General features: G+C 28.6%; 1 protein-coding gene across 1 annotated transcript in view; it reads left to right on the top strand.

Annotated features, from left to right (window-relative positions):
- Positions 1-17,365, top strand: part of LOC107449488 (nephrin-like) — a 60,670-nt gene that overhangs the window by 20,326 nt on the left and 22,979 nt on the right. Inside the window, exons 2-6 of the mRNA XM_043046568.2 lie at positions 6,979-7,029; positions 8,403-8,738; positions 10,724-10,834; positions 10,929-11,132; positions 15,377-15,667. Coding sequence (XP_042902502.2) covers positions 6,979-7,029; positions 8,403-8,738; positions 10,724-10,834; positions 10,929-11,132; positions 15,377-15,667 — 993 coding nt within the window. The remainder of the gene's footprint in view (positions 1-6,978; positions 7,030-8,402; positions 8,739-10,723; positions 10,835-10,928; positions 11,133-15,376; positions 15,668-17,365) is intronic.

Here is a 17,365-nt window from a genome sequence, read left to right as displayed (position 1 = left end):
ATGTTTTCATAAAAAGTGCGGTTTTCATAAAAGGGAACAATATTAACCTCAAAAAAGCTAATAAATACTTTTTATTCATGTAAGAAATAATTATTTGCGACATGTATCTAACGTTTTGAAATAACACTTCAAAAAAAAAAGGTAAAAAGAAATACGCCAAGATGAATAAATCTTCTTTATTGTTACCAACAAGGATAAATTCTTTTGCTTCTTTGCACATTGTAATTCATTGGCTGACAAACATTATTTTTTAGCAGGAATAAAAAATAAAAACCTACAACAAGATACAGTAATTAATGACTTTCTTTTCAAGCTTATTTGTAAACGGAAATACAACAAAAACTCTGAAGAATAAAAGAAGATTATTTATAAAGATGTTCAAAATTAATTAATGTAAAACCCTTATACTTAACTGATAAAAACTATTTGTATATGAAGATTTAAAATCAAACTCAAATAGCTTTTTTTACTGATTGATGAAATGTATTGTTTTTATTTCTATTTCGCATTGGATAAATATTCATTATAAAAAATATACTTTTTATTAGACAAAAAAAAATTTTTTTAGCATCTACTCTAATGAAAGGGTTTAAAAGTAAAATATAAAACTCATTTGATACTGAAGTTAATTTTCTATATTTCAAATCATTATTTTTATTTTTTTTCTGTTTTTTTATATTCTTTGGATTCAGATAGTTTTTAAGACTGAAAGCATTTGCAATTCTTTATATCATGTTTTCGTATTCATTCCTTATTATTCTCTTTAATCTCATGAAAAGGAATTTGAGATGTACCTTCTGGCAATTTTAAAGTCAGTTCCAACTATAGTGTCTATGGTGTCATGTCGAGCTTATTATCACACATTAATGAATGGTTAACCCTTTCACACTGTAAAAGAAATCTGTTAAATTTAAAGAAAAAACTGTCAGCTGGTATGTCAATATAAATCCGTTTATTTTGCAGAGAAATAATCTTATTTAAAAACGAACGCATGTTTTATAAGCAGATAAGTACTGTTACTTTAACAAACAAACTTTGTTATTTTGACAAAAAAATTATAGGATAACAATTTCAGTGATTGCTGATTGTGGTCAAGATAGGTTTATTTTTCCCGTACTTACCTTCGGTCAAAACAAAATGGTATCCACTTAATTCATAAAAAAGCGAAATATTTTTTTCGGAAATATATTACTAATTCAAATTCTTTAAAGCACAAAATGATCATATATTGAGGAGATATTCTAAATATTTTTTAAGAATAGTTTTTAAAATACGTCAGGAGGAGCAAAGTGCACACGTTCATGATATTTTTACAAAAATGTTGCCATCTTTTTCAGTTCGTTCAGCTCAAAATTTATCTCTCTTTTTCGATTTTATAATAGGGCTTTCATTTTATCTTTTTTTATTCACTTGCACTTGAATCTAGAATTTTATTTTCCTCTTCATCTTCTTCAATATTACTTCTCAAAACAATATTCTACAGACATACAATTCATTTATTTTTTATGTAACAATCAAAATTCCGAGTTCATAAAGCTCCAGATTATAAATACTTAGATCTTCCAAATCTGAAAAAAAGAAAATGTTACTAACAAACCCATTGTTTGTTATATTGTCATGCATCTCCTTAGACATGGTGCTAAGAGCAAGCAAACTTTGTAAATAACTTTTAAAAAAAAGCGATCAAGTTTGTTATTCTCTTTAAGAGGAGCGCCATAACACGGAAGAAATTTTTCATGCTGAATTCTCATTCATCGCGTTTACTAATGTAAAAAAAGAGAGTTCAGGAAATTCTAGAGTAAGTCCGAAGTTTCAATGGGTGAAAAAAAATTCAAAACATCAAAATGCAAATTAATTAATGGAAGAGAGCTTCCTCATTGCGTAATCCTCAGTTATCTTCTCATTATATATTTTCATATGAATAATTTAACAATTTCTTTTCAGTATTCGAGGTGACGTGGCCTACTCTAAGTTTGTCTGAAGTGACTTTTTCCATACTTTAAATTTTTACAGTTGTAGATCTGTAAAGGGGCTAAAAGAGAATTCGTAACGAAAAGTTTCTCACGTGGTATAACTTCCTCTTAAAACGTTTCTATAAACCATATTCTCCTGTGATTCGTGTGCTTGAAGATATAAAGAAAATAAATAGGATTCGAAAAGTTTTGTTCTTCTCGGAAGTTAATGTTATCAGCGTAGAATCCATAGGCGCAATCAAAAAGACGTTTTATATTCATATTATTACGTATTATATTAGACGTATTATATTATTTGAAATATTAAAGTTATTAATATTTCTTCAAGAAGACATAGTTATACTGTTGCTAAAAGACTCTGGCGTTTCGATTTTTGAAAAGGTAAATGGGCTGCACTCAATACTTAAATAGGCAAAATTTCATTACTTTCGAATTCAATTTTTTTTTAAATTTGATAAAATTTAACACCATTTGATTTGTTATTGTATCGCGTACCTGTTTCTGCAAGATGTAATTTAGAATTGTATGACTTCTAATTTTCTCTAAAATTTAAAATTGTTAATTTTTGTCATAGTTAATTTTGTGAATATTATCATAACTTTAAAATTAGAAGTAATCCCACTAATCGTCAATTCCTTAACGTTCGAAACTACTCAAGTGGGTAAAACTATAAATTTCATACTAGCGTTCAATGAATTTGATAGAACATCGGAAAACAAAATTTGCTGCATTTCCTAAAGATTTTGATTTTGAAAACCATATCTGTAAAAAAATTATCTGGTCTTTCTTTAGCATAATTTACTTCAGATATTGTGCTAAATTATTTTTAATTAGATAATTTTAATTGGAAGATAGAAATTAAAGTGAAATTAATAATCCTGCAATATTCCCTCCAAGTCAAGTAAGTCAAAATTCCAACGCTCGAGGGTTCTAGAACTTTTCGGTAGACACAAATAATTCTGCCAACTCAGTCCCCTTATTATAATGAAGAGCTTAGAACAAATATTCAATGTCTCTCTTCTTTTTCAAATCGAAAATATTCAGTATTCATGCGGTAATATAATATGATTTTTTTACTTTTTCGAATGCAATAGCGAATTCCAAAATAAATGGCAAATTGTGTTTCTTTAAATTGAAGTATGAAGTTTAAACTACTTGATTTATGTATTTTCTAAATTGAACAAAATTTTCGGGGGGAAAATTTTATGCATTAAAATTTCTTTTTTCGAGATGTTGAGAAACATTCTGATTTATTTGCTGCTCTATTCTAAGAAATTGTCCTTTGTTAAATACTTAATTTGCAGGACTGCAAAATCGTTTTTGCTTTTGAAAAGAAATTCAAATACCTAACACGTGTTTGAGACAGAACTAATTAGAGAATTTTCCGAAACTGTTACTACAATAGAAATTCACTGCAAGCTTAAAAGACGCGAAATGCCTAAATCCATAATACAAATACAAATCAACAATGAATATAATCAACAATTGCCGGCCAGGTGGCCGAGTCTTTAGCGTACCTGACTATTAAAGAATACTAATCTAAACATTAGTTTTCTGCATTTTTGTTAATTCTCAAAATTTCTATTAATTAACGTATCATTAACGTATCCTCACCTAAATGCTTAGTCTTTCTCGAATGACAATGTTTTGCACATTGAAGCCGCACTGTAATTGTACAGATTTTCTAAATTTTGTTAACGTTAATCCACGTTAATAATACTACGGTGCACTTTTCTCACTTACTCTAAACTGTCTTTTATATTGTTATTTACTATTTTCTTTTCTTGGTTTTCATTTCTCTTAACATCAACAGAATACTTGCATGTTTTCAATCATCTTATAAATCTTCAATGTAAATAATCATAACCTCTCTTCTTTACAATTTTCTCAAAATCACGTTTATATATTCACTCATACATCTGTTGAAAATGTATTATACAACTATGCATTATTTTTCTCTGTAACTCTGTAAATTTCAATAAATACTTGTTGACTAGGCCTGTTCCCTGGTTGTGGCTGGGTAGGACTAGTGGCCAGACTTCAAACTATACGGTTCAGGGTCTTTCATGACCTAGTACGGGTTCGAAGTTTGGAAATGCTTCTATGAATTGTGCTATCTGTCCTTTTACTTGACAAAGCTTTATAAGCCTTATTTGATCGCACAAGCCAAATGAATAAATAAAAAACAAATAGGAATCAATATCAATTCAAACGTGCCATTATGTCTTAGTAACTGTCTTTCAACTTCAATGCGTTGCATACATGCTATTTTTCAGGGCCTTTATTGCCAAAGATATGTATGATACTGTTATCCCCATTGCTAATGAATCTGAAGCTCTTGAGTATTTAAAAATTGTTGAGGTAGATCGTGAACAATCCATTTCAATTTCAGACTAATCACAAAGCCACGTTTTAGAAATAAAATACTGACTTTCCCAAACTGTTTTAGGTATTTTTTATTAAATATCCACACGCTCAAACAAACTTTTGCTAGTCGAAGTTGGAGATTTTAAGGTTTTAAAATTTAATCTTTTTAAAGAGCCAACCGAGAACCATTATTTGCTATATAAATAATTTCGTAATAAAATACTAAAATCTATTCTAAATTAAATGTAGGCAGATGAAGTTTAATGGTGGAACTTTGTGCCAGTAAATCACTCCAACAAAAAAAAACAAATGAATAAATTAAAACATTTAAAAGGCCTATTAGTTGATTATTAAAAGAAATTTAAGTTCAAATTGCTTTTAAAAAACATTCTTCGAGGGAAAATGAGTGTATAAATATATCGATTTACTGTATCCAATTAGTAAAAATACGATTACATACAAGCTTGATTTATACAAGTTTGGACAATTTTTCCTAATCAATTATATACATTTTATATGCAAAACATATGATTTCTACGATATTGTAAGAAGTTTTAATATTCATTTATATCTTACAAAACAGCAGACCCATAATGATACCATCTTATGAATTAGTTTTATTACCCGATTAAAAGCATGCCCTTAAGACAAAGCTGTTTTTCCGCATGATTTAACAACCACAAATGCAACCCCCTCGTCATTATCTTTCTTATTTTCCACTACCCACAATCTTTATCCTCTTCCTTCAAGCAAAATAATTTATTTGAAGGTTGGCTCCGCTCGTGGATACAGGACCGGTTTATCGACCCGTAAACAGAACCGGAAAAATCTTTAGCTCTCAGTAATTAATTTAACAATGAGTTCCATGCTGGCTTTCCATGGCGAACTTTTAAGCCGTGTTTTCCGCCTAAAAAGATTTCTCGATATCCAAGGATTTGTTGGGAATTCCGGAGAAAAAGATAGAGAAACTCTGATCTCTTACTCTCTTGAGAAGTTCTAATTTTCTGTTGAGTTCGACTTAAAGAGTTGAATGATGATCACCCATTGAGAAGCCAGAAAAGTGAGCTATCGAACTTGGTGACAAGGCTCATTATTCACGAGAAAGTTATTTAATCGGAAAGAATTTTGTTCTTTTTCCATCAGTTCCTTTCCTCCATTATAAAGCGGAAGGGAAGCCACCATTGNGGTCATATATATATATATATATATATATAGAATATTAAATTCTATGCCCTGCACAGGCATTTATTAACTTATTAAAACCCAACACAATTGAATCTTAACTTATAAAGATGGAAGAAGAAGAGAAATGTTTGTACTGGTATAAGTTAAAACAAAAGTATCGTAAAAATATAAAATCTTAATAGTTAGTATAAACTATTATGATAATTGCTACATCACTTTTTGATTTTTTAAGAATCAATTTAGTAGAATGAAGGTTTTAGTTTATTAAATGATTTTTTGAGACCTCGTACCGAAAGCATTTGTTATATTATAATATTCTTTACACGAGCACTTTTTAAAACCGATCATAAAGATATACGTGGATATCACTAAGATGGATGCTTTATCATTCCCCTCGTATGAGTTAAGCTGATAAATATGTAATTAGGTCAAATTTAAATATTTAGAGTAATAATTGAGCATAAAGATTTTACTTTATCGTCTTATCTTTAAGATAAATTGTTTAAGATTGTAATGTTTATCTCATGAAGAAAAAAAATCCGTTCGTTAGCGCGTAGCAAAGCACTTTCGAGCTAAATCACAAACATTTTATTCCCTTAAATAAATAGATCTAGGTGAAAAGATAATACTTATTTATTTATTTACTTTAAAAACATGCTAATCGGAAATAACAGTTGACATGTTTCAAGCGATCAAAAATAGGCGCCCATTTTGAAGACTTGCGAGACGTGAATGAGAAAAAAAAAGTGAGCGAGAGTTCTTGTAGTTAAACATTGACTACAAAAAATGGAAAAATAAAAACCACTTTTGCTTTTCTTGTTCTGTTTTTCATTTATTTTTTCTCTCGCTTACTGTGGTTCTTCTAGTTTTGTTCTCCCCTAAAGAGTCACCTAAGCGGAAAAATTAAGTATGCCTGCTTTTTTTTCCTTCAAAAAAACTATACAGTTAAACTTTCAACAAAACTATATATTTGAGTTATGATTGGGGCTGACTTGAAGCTGCAATTAAAATGCTCTCGAAATTTTTTTGTGCACATGCAGAGAAGCAACGAAAAATTCAAAATTCAATTTATCATTTATTTTTTAAGCTGAAAAATATTCATTTAAACAGAAACTTCACGTAAAAACGGAAAAAGTATCCTTTCTGGAAAATGCTATTGTGGCCTTAAGCCCCCAATAGCTCTTATGGTACCAAGAGTGCCATCTTTTATATATAACATATAAAACAGCATAACCCATTCATTCGTTTGATACTTTGCTTTATTTTTTTTTTAATTTACAGGATTTGCTAATAATTTGTCATAAATTCAGATTCATAAGCAAGTATTAGAAATTCTTTGTCTTTCAAGAGTTGATCATGACATATTTTTTATGACACTTGACCATAACTTTTTCAATTTCAGATTCTATAAAATACTTTATTTTTCCAAAAGGATTATACATATTTATTTCAGGTATTCCTGGAATAAAAATAAAGGCTATAAGTACAGCTAAAGACTCCTCAGGTAAGTTATTTTTACTTCAATTTTTTTAACTTAAATCACTATCAATGTTTTATTTAATTGATACTAAAAATTAAAGTATACTTGTGTTATTGAACATAATAAGAATGAATGACGAACTTGAGAATGGAAACAAATTTATGATTAAAATCATTTGCAGATATTCAACAGTCACAAGCAAAATTTCAAACTTATTTATCAGAACAACTGTACAATTCATGCAGTAGAATACTTCCAATCTACATTATTTTAAAAGGAATCCTAGATAATTTCTTCCATGAAAACTGTTTCAACATATTAAAAATAAAATATTCAGGGCGTGCTTTTTTTTAGTTCTATAATAATAGAAATTAAAGTTACACCAAATTTCATCTTGCATTTGTAAAAACTCATTTGAAAGATTGGAAAAAAAACACTCAAGTGTTTTTGATTAAATAGAATAAATGCTGAAATTCTCTTTCAGTTTAATTGATTACTTCTAAATAATGTTTTTTTTAAGTAAGGAACATACCGAATAAGAGTTTTTTTTATAATCAAGCAAAAATTTAAGGGATATTTGTTCGGTAAATTTATCGTGCATGCATTATTTTGCGCCTGTGCTAAATTTTGGAGCTTACTAAAATAATTTAAATTTCCTAATACTTTAATACCTTGTTTAAAATATATTCTAAATCTCGAACTTGCATTTTTTTTTCCAAATGAGTTATAATTTTTTATTCGTTTCACTGAAAAAATTGTTTCTATTTGCTTTTTCATTTATTTTTGCTCTTCTATAAATGGATTCTCTTTGAAATTTTTGATTCAGACTTGCGTTTATGCAATGTTAAGATTGTCATGAGTGTATAAAAATAAATAATGTATAAAAATAGTATGTAAATCCGATACTACAAAATAAGTATGCAAATCAACATATTAAAAATAAAATATTCAGCACTTTTTTTGTCAATTGCGTATGGGTTTTTCCCCCTATGTCTGAGGGATTGGCCTTACAAGGGGGGAGAAAAGGAACAAATTGATGACACATAATTTTTTTGCATTCTTCCTAAATTAGGATACGACGTTATGACGTGGCGAAATATTAATTTATGTTTTCAAGTAAAATCAGGTTTGCTTAGTATTAATGCCACTGAAATGTTAAAAAAAAATGGCGGAAAGCAAAATAAATTTTCCAGAAAATAGAAAACGGGTGATATACTAGAATAAGCTAAATAAGGGAGGGTGATGCAACGGTAATAAAAAGAAATCTTAAGTATTTGGTTGTAAGTGATGCGCTGAACATTAAATTATGAAACTCATATTATTGTGATTGTTATTTTGAAGTCCACCATCGAAACATTGAATAAATTTAGTTATATTTTGAATTTTTGCACTTACAGATTACACAGAATTATCTGCCTTAATAGGATCATCAATTCATCTCCCTTGCAATTTAAGCCAAGATTCTAATGAAGATGGAGTAAAATTAGTTCTGTGGTATAAATTAGACTTTCCCAATCCAATATATACCCTGGACATCAGAACTAACACCATTGAAGCCAAACATTATTCAAGTAAGATCTTCGGTTCCAGAGCTTATTTCAACGTGACAAAGCATGCCACCGCTCATCTAAGAATAAACCCACTTAAGGACGATGATGAAGGAGAGTACAGATGCCGAATAGACTATAAAAGAGGCCGAACGATAAACCGAATAGTAAAGCTCAATGTTATTGGTAAGTTAAAGGAAACTATTTCTCTTTGATGCCATGGAATGATTTGGAGGTTGCATATACGGCAGTTGAAAGGTTTGATAACGGTTTGGTCGAATTCAAGGTTTAGATATACGGTAATTAAATTGTTTACTTAAGGTAGTCAAAAATTTTATAAAGCATAATTTTTTTATGCAAGTAACTCAATGCGCAGCCAAAGCGTCATAATGGTCATAAAATTATTTAAAGGGTGCTAAGAATAGATTTATTTGTTTATATGCTTTTTTAACATAGATAGAAAGATTTTTATCTGAATGTTTCTGAGATGAAGCACGTTGCTTACTGAGTTAAAAAGTGAGAACACAGTGTACCCTAACCTTTTTATCTCCCCGGACTGGTCAACGTTTGATAATTTTACCACGGCGGTTGAAGAGGGTTCTTGATTGTTTATATTTTAGATTGTTTTGATTTATTTTCTTTAATTTAAACGTCTGTAAATATGCTTACAAAATAAAGCACAATTTCAAGGCTGGGTATTGATTAGACTTACGGTGACGACTCTCAGCTCTCGGTTAACCTCTCGTCTATGGAAAGTCGTACACACCCGAGAGAAATGCACCACAGTAAACAAAATAAAAATAATTTAGTGTTCCTCGGACGGCCCGTTACCCTTTGATCCATGGACTGGTACCAGTCCGCGTCCCGAAGGTTGAAAACCAGTGTTATGGAGTAAAGGTGTTTAGACTATTTTGCTTACTTGAGACCAGGGCCGGATTAATCTATAGGCACACTAGGCACGCGCCTAGGGCCTACGAAAAACTTGGAAGAAAAAAATTTGTTGACAAAAATAATTTAGCTTTAAAAACAACAAGTGTAATTTGCACAAAATTATGAAGATACAAATAAAAATATAATATTTTTCGGTAATAAATTATTTTGCAGAATCTTATGATATAATATATTACTTTTTTGGATTCAACGAAATCTTGTATTATGCTGTCGAATTCCAAACTACGCAAAATGTCGTATTCAATAGACATAAGTGCGAGCGATGCCAAACGATCTTGATTCATTGTTGAACGCAAATAATTTTTTATCAATTTTAATCTGGAGAAAGATCTTTCTCCTTCTGCATTTGATCCAAGAATCGACAAATATATTCTTAATGCAATGTGAACGTTAGGAAAAGTACTAACGATCGAACTAATCATAATGGTATTATCGATATCAACTGCAATATCGGCAGTATGTCGGTATTGCAGATGAAGTTCGATAAACAAATTTGTAAATTAAAATCCATATTAATTAAAATGTAAAAAAAAATATGGAAGAAAATTTTAGCATATATTTTAAAAAGAGGGAAGGAGTGGGGGAAGGAAGGGAGAGCCCAAAAACGGCTATGCCTAGGGCCCACGAAAGGTATAATCCGGCTCTGTGCCTAGGGCCTACGAAATGTATAATCCGGTTCTGCTTGAGACTGTAACAAAGGATTAAAAAACATTTCAAGCTGCTGCAGTTTTTTAACAGGTATTTCATGATTATGTTTTATATAAAATAACTTATAAATATTAGGGGAATTTAAATAACGTGAGCGGAGATGTGCTGCAAAAACACAGATAGGCATTTGAGCAAAATTGAATAAGTGAAATGAATTTTTTTTTTATAATTTTTTAGATTTTAGAATTGTGAAAAATTTTAATCTTCATCTAACATGCTTTTCTACATGTCTAGAAATTTTTGAGCATGTTAATCCGTAATAATGTACAGCAAAATTAACATAGTGCCAAATTTAAGCACATTATCCTACTTATTGACTGCATAACACGATAACATTGTTCCTTTTAACAATGTATTTAGATTGCAGCCGATTCATTTTGTATTATGATACAAGATACATGTTCATACACTGGTATGAGCGAATCTAGTCCAACGTTGAACCCATTTTTCTGAAAAATCACTGTAATATTCACTTAATATGTAATTCAAAACGAAATCTATGTTTTTTTTAGTTCCTGTTAAGTATGTAAGAATAAGAGGTGAAAGAAATATTACCTATTCTGGAGTAATTGGACCTTTTTCAGAAGGTCAAAAGCTAACTCTCATTTGTGAAGCAACTGGAGGTATATCCCTTTTAAGAAGTAAAATTATATTGTTTTAAAGATATTCAGTATATCTAAATACTTTATATTGAGTATCTTTATATATTTTCTTTAGGCAGACCGACACCTCGCGTTTTTTGGAAGAAGGAACAAAGGGAATTAGAAAGCACTACATACGTTGATCACAATGGTATGGTGATGAATATAGTTGTTATTGATTCTTTAACACGAGAAGACTTATCAACCATTCTAACATGCCACGCAATGAACAATAATATTACATCACCAGTTTTTTCTTCAGTGATGTTCAACATGAATTGTGAGTACGTGCGCATTTTATAAACTTTTACATATTTGAATTATTAATTAAATATTTATTGCCTCCATATAAATTTTTAATTTAAAAAAATTCTTTTTCAATAATAAATTTTCTTTTATATTTATGAATTGCCATTAATTATTTTTAATTTATATGGTCTATGATTTCAAGACTTTTTTTAATTTGTTTCTTGTTACTATTAAAAAAGTAAAATATGCTTGTTCCGAACATAATTTTTAGTGAATGTAAAATCTTTAATAATTCTGCGGAAGTGGATCCAGCCATGAAATGTCTGCTACTTTACTTAAAAATTTATATATGCATACTGACATTGTGAAATTAAAGAATAGTTTCCAAAAAATAATTATATCATCATACATTTTTCATAACTAAGATGTGATTTATGTCTTTATTTCAAACATTTATACAATCCTTCCAAACTAAAATAACCACCATATTGCAATTCTTGTAATATTTTAGTATATTTATGAACAGGGATTAAATTTTTAAAACATCACAATATAAATTTTATAATAGATATTGTGGTTCAGGGTCAAACTTATGAAGATAATTACTATAAAACATGCGTGTGTTTTTTATAAAATTCGAATTAATAGAGAAAGAAATTATTCAAGATTTACTTTCACATTCGAGAAAAATAAATATCACATTTATCAATGGTTACTTTAATACATTTTTGAAGTTGGTATTTGTCTTGAAATTATTTATTCAAAAAAGAGTTAATGGAAGAAAATGAAAAATCACTTTTTACAGTACAATTTTAGTTATATTTCAAATGCTTCACGCGTTTTATTAACGAAATGAACATTTATCCAAAAAGATCCAGGCAAATATTGAGCTTAAATAAAGCTGGAAAATAATTTTATTGTCATAATTTATTTTAATTTTACAGCTCTTACCGAGTATTCTGATAGTAGTAAAAAATTAAATAATTATAATAAATACTCGCAATTAACTTGCTCACAAATACATTTTATAGCTCAGAGGGACATTGAAAAATGTACAAATTATGTTTATTCATTAAACTGTTTTCAGTTGTTTCTTGCTCCTAAAACAGTTAAATGGCATGTACTTAAGATAACTTTTTGTCCGTTTTACGAACAGGCAAAATATTCTTCCATTCTTTTAAATTTCACTGTCACATATTTTACTAATCATTGTCTTACATACCTGTTTTGGAGCTTAATCCATCTGTTTCTTTAACCTTCTTTAAAAGGCTCTCTTGTCCACATATGCTTAACTTGGGGATGATGCTAGTCCTTACCCCCTTGGTCTTTTTAAAACGATATATTTCACTGATAAAGAGAGTATTGATTTCGCGATTTGATTATTTTTTAATTAGGTAAAAAACGTATGATGATGCTTCAAAAATTTCACTAAATACTGCAATTGGCCAATCTGTCTTTAATTTTGTAATAACGTTTTTTTTTTTTTTTTGCTGTAATATATTAATTTTTTCCTCAGTTTTAGCGTATCCAAGAATGATCACTATTTATATTCATAATGAACTTCAAAAAAAAATTTTTTTTTTAAGTTTAACTTTTTACAAAGACGAATTATGATTTTGCTTTCATTTCCCCCGTTTCAAAAATTTCCGTATGGAAAGATTTTAGCTTTATTATTTAGTTAAATGTTGTTGAATTCGGGCAATCGACAAATTATTACATTTACGACCTCATGAACCATACAATACGTCTATAATGAATCTTACATCCTGCTGTCTTCTGTTGCAAATTACAATTGCTTTCCGAAACATTTTGGAATATCCCGTACATAATGAATTATGTATGGTCACACAAAATCTAGAATCTATCGCTATTTATAACATTTATAACACGTTTACTGGGAAATTTATAAAGTAAAAGCGCTTCCAAAGCACAATCGTATGAATGAAGACTACATCAATACATTTTAAACTACAATGCGTGTAAAAGAAATGTGCTTTTCCCACTCTATTGCGATTTTTCCAGAGAACATGTGCGATTATGATACTGTGCCTTTAAGAAGATTACCATTTAGTGTTTAATTGTTTTTAATATAAAAGAGAAAAATATTTTGGAAAGACAAATGGAATGTTGATTGTCATTTTAAATGCATTCTTCTAAAGGCGTAATGGATGGAGTATTAAAGATTATTCAAGGTGTGCAATTATCGGAAATAATAGGTGATTTGGGAGAAAAATAATATCCTGAATGAGAACAAATTAACCTTCAAAATTATTATTATTATTTTTTACGTGATACAGATTTTTAAATCTATGCTTTTGTTCTATTAAAAATTTTAAGTCCATATAACAACATAATTTGTGAAAGAAAAAGTAATTGATATTGATTAGTGGTTTAAAAATTTTACAGTTTTATTTTTTAAAAATGATAATTTTTAAGTTGAATTAATGATAATATTTCAGATGATTTGAAACAGATTGATGCATTGTTATTATTATAAAAAGTAATTTTATTTATTTTGATCTGTCGATTCTTGCTTTAATAATAATGTTCTAAGTATTGAAATATTTTATAATTATGACAGTGAAAATACAAGATGTTTAAAGAGTAATAACATTTATTGAGTTTTACTGATAGTTATTATTTCTTTCATATTATATTATTGACAAATAATATATAATGAAATATTATAATAGTTTTTCATAATTCAGCATAGTATAATAATATATTCAAGGGAAATATTCTATTATTGAAGTAAATTTTTCAGGTGCTCAAATTCGAAATTTAATTAAAAATAAAATATTTGATTTTTGTTCTCTTAAATGTAATGTTAAAGTCATTTTAAATTTATTAATGCCTTCCGGAAGATCTGACTTTTAACTTTTGATGAGTTCAACGTCTACACATGTCTGAAACAAAAGTGTGGCGAAATTAATCTTTTTTCTCTTCTCTGTATCAACACCACCAACTGATAAATTTTTTATTTTATATCTGAGATTCAGCACTGTTGAGGATTACAGACCCTTATCCAACAAACATTACGCTGAAAATACTAAAGTCTTAAACTTCAGAAAAAAGAGCACTGTGTCATTTTCTTTAATAAGATATACAATACTGCAGACTTTCATTTTAGATTGAAAATTTTTCCCACAACAAAATTTGTCAATTATTTTTCATATTTTTATATTTAATATCTTTACCATTTTTACATTTTTAAAGTATAAATAATATTGTCCATTTTGAATGAAAAAATTATTTGAAATGTGTTATAATGAAGAATATTTCTTCAGGAAAAACTTTCATCCTGCACTTTAAACAAATAAATTTGAACTGAAGACATATAAGTGAATAAGACAATTGAGAATGATGATCAAAATTAAATAGTAGAGCTACTATAAAACATTTTTCCTTTTCATCATTTCTCCACTGAGTTAAATTTTTAACCCTTTAACAAAAGTGTGATTTTTACATTCTATGTTACTTTTATCTATTGTTTGTATGTTAATATTACAATTTTTCGCCTCCTCATGATAGGTAATGCTTCTCACGTACGGATGTTTCGCTCACAAATTCAAAATTTTGAAAATTCTTAGATGGTAATTCAAATTTAGGGAGAGAGGGATGTTATATAAAAAGACTTAACCTATCTTTTTGTGTCGTTACTTTGTCAAAATTATTTTTCTTAATTCATTATTCAGAACAAAACAAGTGCAAGCAAATAGTAATTCACATCATGCCTTTAAAATTGACTAAAACCTACGGAGGCAACAACAGTATTCTCTTAATAAAATCCTGTGAGAAAACTCTAAGAAATTATTTTCGAATTGTATAATTATTGTTAAATAATCCCTTATAGCACATGTGATAGAGATTACTTAAAAAATGTTCCCTTTAAAATTCCCTAACACATAAAATGAAGCACAATTTTTTTTGATGTAAAGGGTTTCTTCTCGCATAAAGCATCAAATCAAATAAAGCAAAACATATTTTGCCCCACTCTCTAGCTTTGCATATATAATATGCANATATATACACAAAATGTAGCTCTTAGTTTCTGTTTGTTTTGACTATCTGATGCGAAGCATTAAACAATAGCGCTGTGTTGCATAATTTATTTATTAAGCTCTTAAATAGTATTAATGTGTAAGCAAAATTGTGTCAAAAAATAGTCTACAATCAAAAAAATCATATTTTTCAATAATTTAAGTGTACCCAGACTTTGTTTAAAACAAGTAAAAAAACAATGTTACTAACATAGCTGCTTTTATTTCTGACTAGTGAAGCCACTGAACGTAAAAATAACAACTCATTTGGAGGTCTTAACAAATGGTGATGAAATAGAAATCAGTTGCCAAAGTGAAGGTTCTAAGCCTCCGGCAGAAATAATTTGGTTACGAGAGAACGATACTGTCTCTCCTTCATCTACTCACCTATATGATCATATAACCATAAGTATAATGCAAATGAACGTTTCAGCAGATGACAATGGAAGGAAAATCACATGCAAAGCTCAAAATCCTCATTTACCTGAAAGTGCCTTACAAGACAGCCTTACACTATTTGTGCAATGTAAGCATTTTTCTGCATAACATTATTGTACTAATTTTGTTATTTTTTTACAGCACAAAATTATAACTAAACATTAAATACATTAAAAAAAATTATTTTTGTCTTTTATTAGTAGTTGAAGGAGAAAGTCGGAATAATTCTTGTAGCTTTTCTTTGATGCAGATGTTTGGTCAGTCATAATTTAAAGCTTTGATTTTTTATCCATAACACTTTTCTAATTTTTAAATTCTTTGTTTTGCTTATAAACAGATTGGATACTAAAAGTTTGCATACTAACCCATTTTAGACAAAACGTAAAAATTTTGAAAAATGGGTTATCTTAATTGCTAAATTAGATTCATCAAGACACAAAAAAAATAGCGTGCATGAAAAATAATTCTTTTCTTAAAATATAAAATAAAGCGGGCATGCGTCTTTGCCCATATCAATGAATAAATCATTCAATTTAACACTAGTTTTCTTATGGCATTGATTGTTTATTTTTATTTTATTAACAGATTTTAGTATCCATAATAAAAACATATGAAAAAGCTGAAGTAAAAAAATAATACATTTTTAAAAGTCAGATTTGTCAATAACCCATTCAAGTTGGAAAAATATTAAAAAATAAACCAGCGCAATTTAATTTTTTAACAGAAGATGTTTTCTCTAATTTAATTGCTAAAATTTTATGAATGCCTTCAATATACACAAAATAGCAGCCGAAACGAGTTTATACATGTATTAAGAAGTAAATTATTCATGTTTTAAAGAGAGGGATCCCAGAAATGCAGAAGTCCTGGGTCAATAGGAACCTTATTTTCAAATGTCTACCAGAATCAGTGCTGAGAATTTTGGAATAAAAATTTTGAATCTCATACTACTTTCAAAGAAACACTGACAAATTAAACGAAATTGACCGAATAATTCCTAAAAAAAAAACAAATTTAACTTACCGATTTTTTTAAAAATTAATTTCCGAGATGCAATTTTACCAATTTTTCTGACAGTATTCATCTTCCCAATAATATTACATTCATTAAAATGATGTGAAAATTTGTATACCTTATTTTTGAGAAAAATTTTATTTTATCAAGTAATTATCTTTGGATGAGCAAGTTTTATAATTGTGTGAAAAAATTCCTTGTTATTTAATGTGTTATCGAGGTATGGTGTTTAAATATTCGGCAGATATTCTGATTCTGAGTAGTATGAGCAAGAATGCCTTTCAAGACACATCGCAAAGATGTTACAATCACTCATTAATATAGTAAGTTGCAGACCAATAACTAAGGAAATGTGCTGCATGATGTAGAATTCACTGATGCACTGTCCATCATTTCTACGAAATCTTTGACATTGTTTATTGCAATGCTTGCACCCCAATTACACGACGAGAATATATTCGTGAGCTTACAGAAGAAATAAGCTTTTCAAGTGCCTCCCTCCAACGATAGAGTATATTCTAATAAACAAATGAAATGCATCTTCCATACATACGTGAGGAAAAATAAGACTTTTCCTATCTGTGAGAAATGCCTGAAAGTGGTTTGTAGTGAAAATATTGGTATCGCTATCGAAGATGAATATTTGTACAGCTGCCTCGTTTGTATTATTTGTATTTGTATATTTTGTTCATTTTCTCATTAATCGTACTTCCACGTAATATATATATATATATATATATATATATATTATAATAAAAATAATTTACAAGTA

This window comes from Parasteatoda tepidariorum, chromosome 7 (genome assembly GCF_043381705.1).
Source record: "Parasteatoda tepidariorum isolate YZ-2023 chromosome 7, CAS_Ptep_4.0, whole genome shotgun sequence".
NCBI lineage: Eukaryota > Metazoa > Arthropoda > Arachnida > Araneae > Theridiidae > Parasteatoda > Parasteatoda tepidariorum.
The sequence above is the reverse complement of the archived record's forward strand: the minus strand, read 5'-3'. Positions and strand labels throughout refer to the sequence as shown.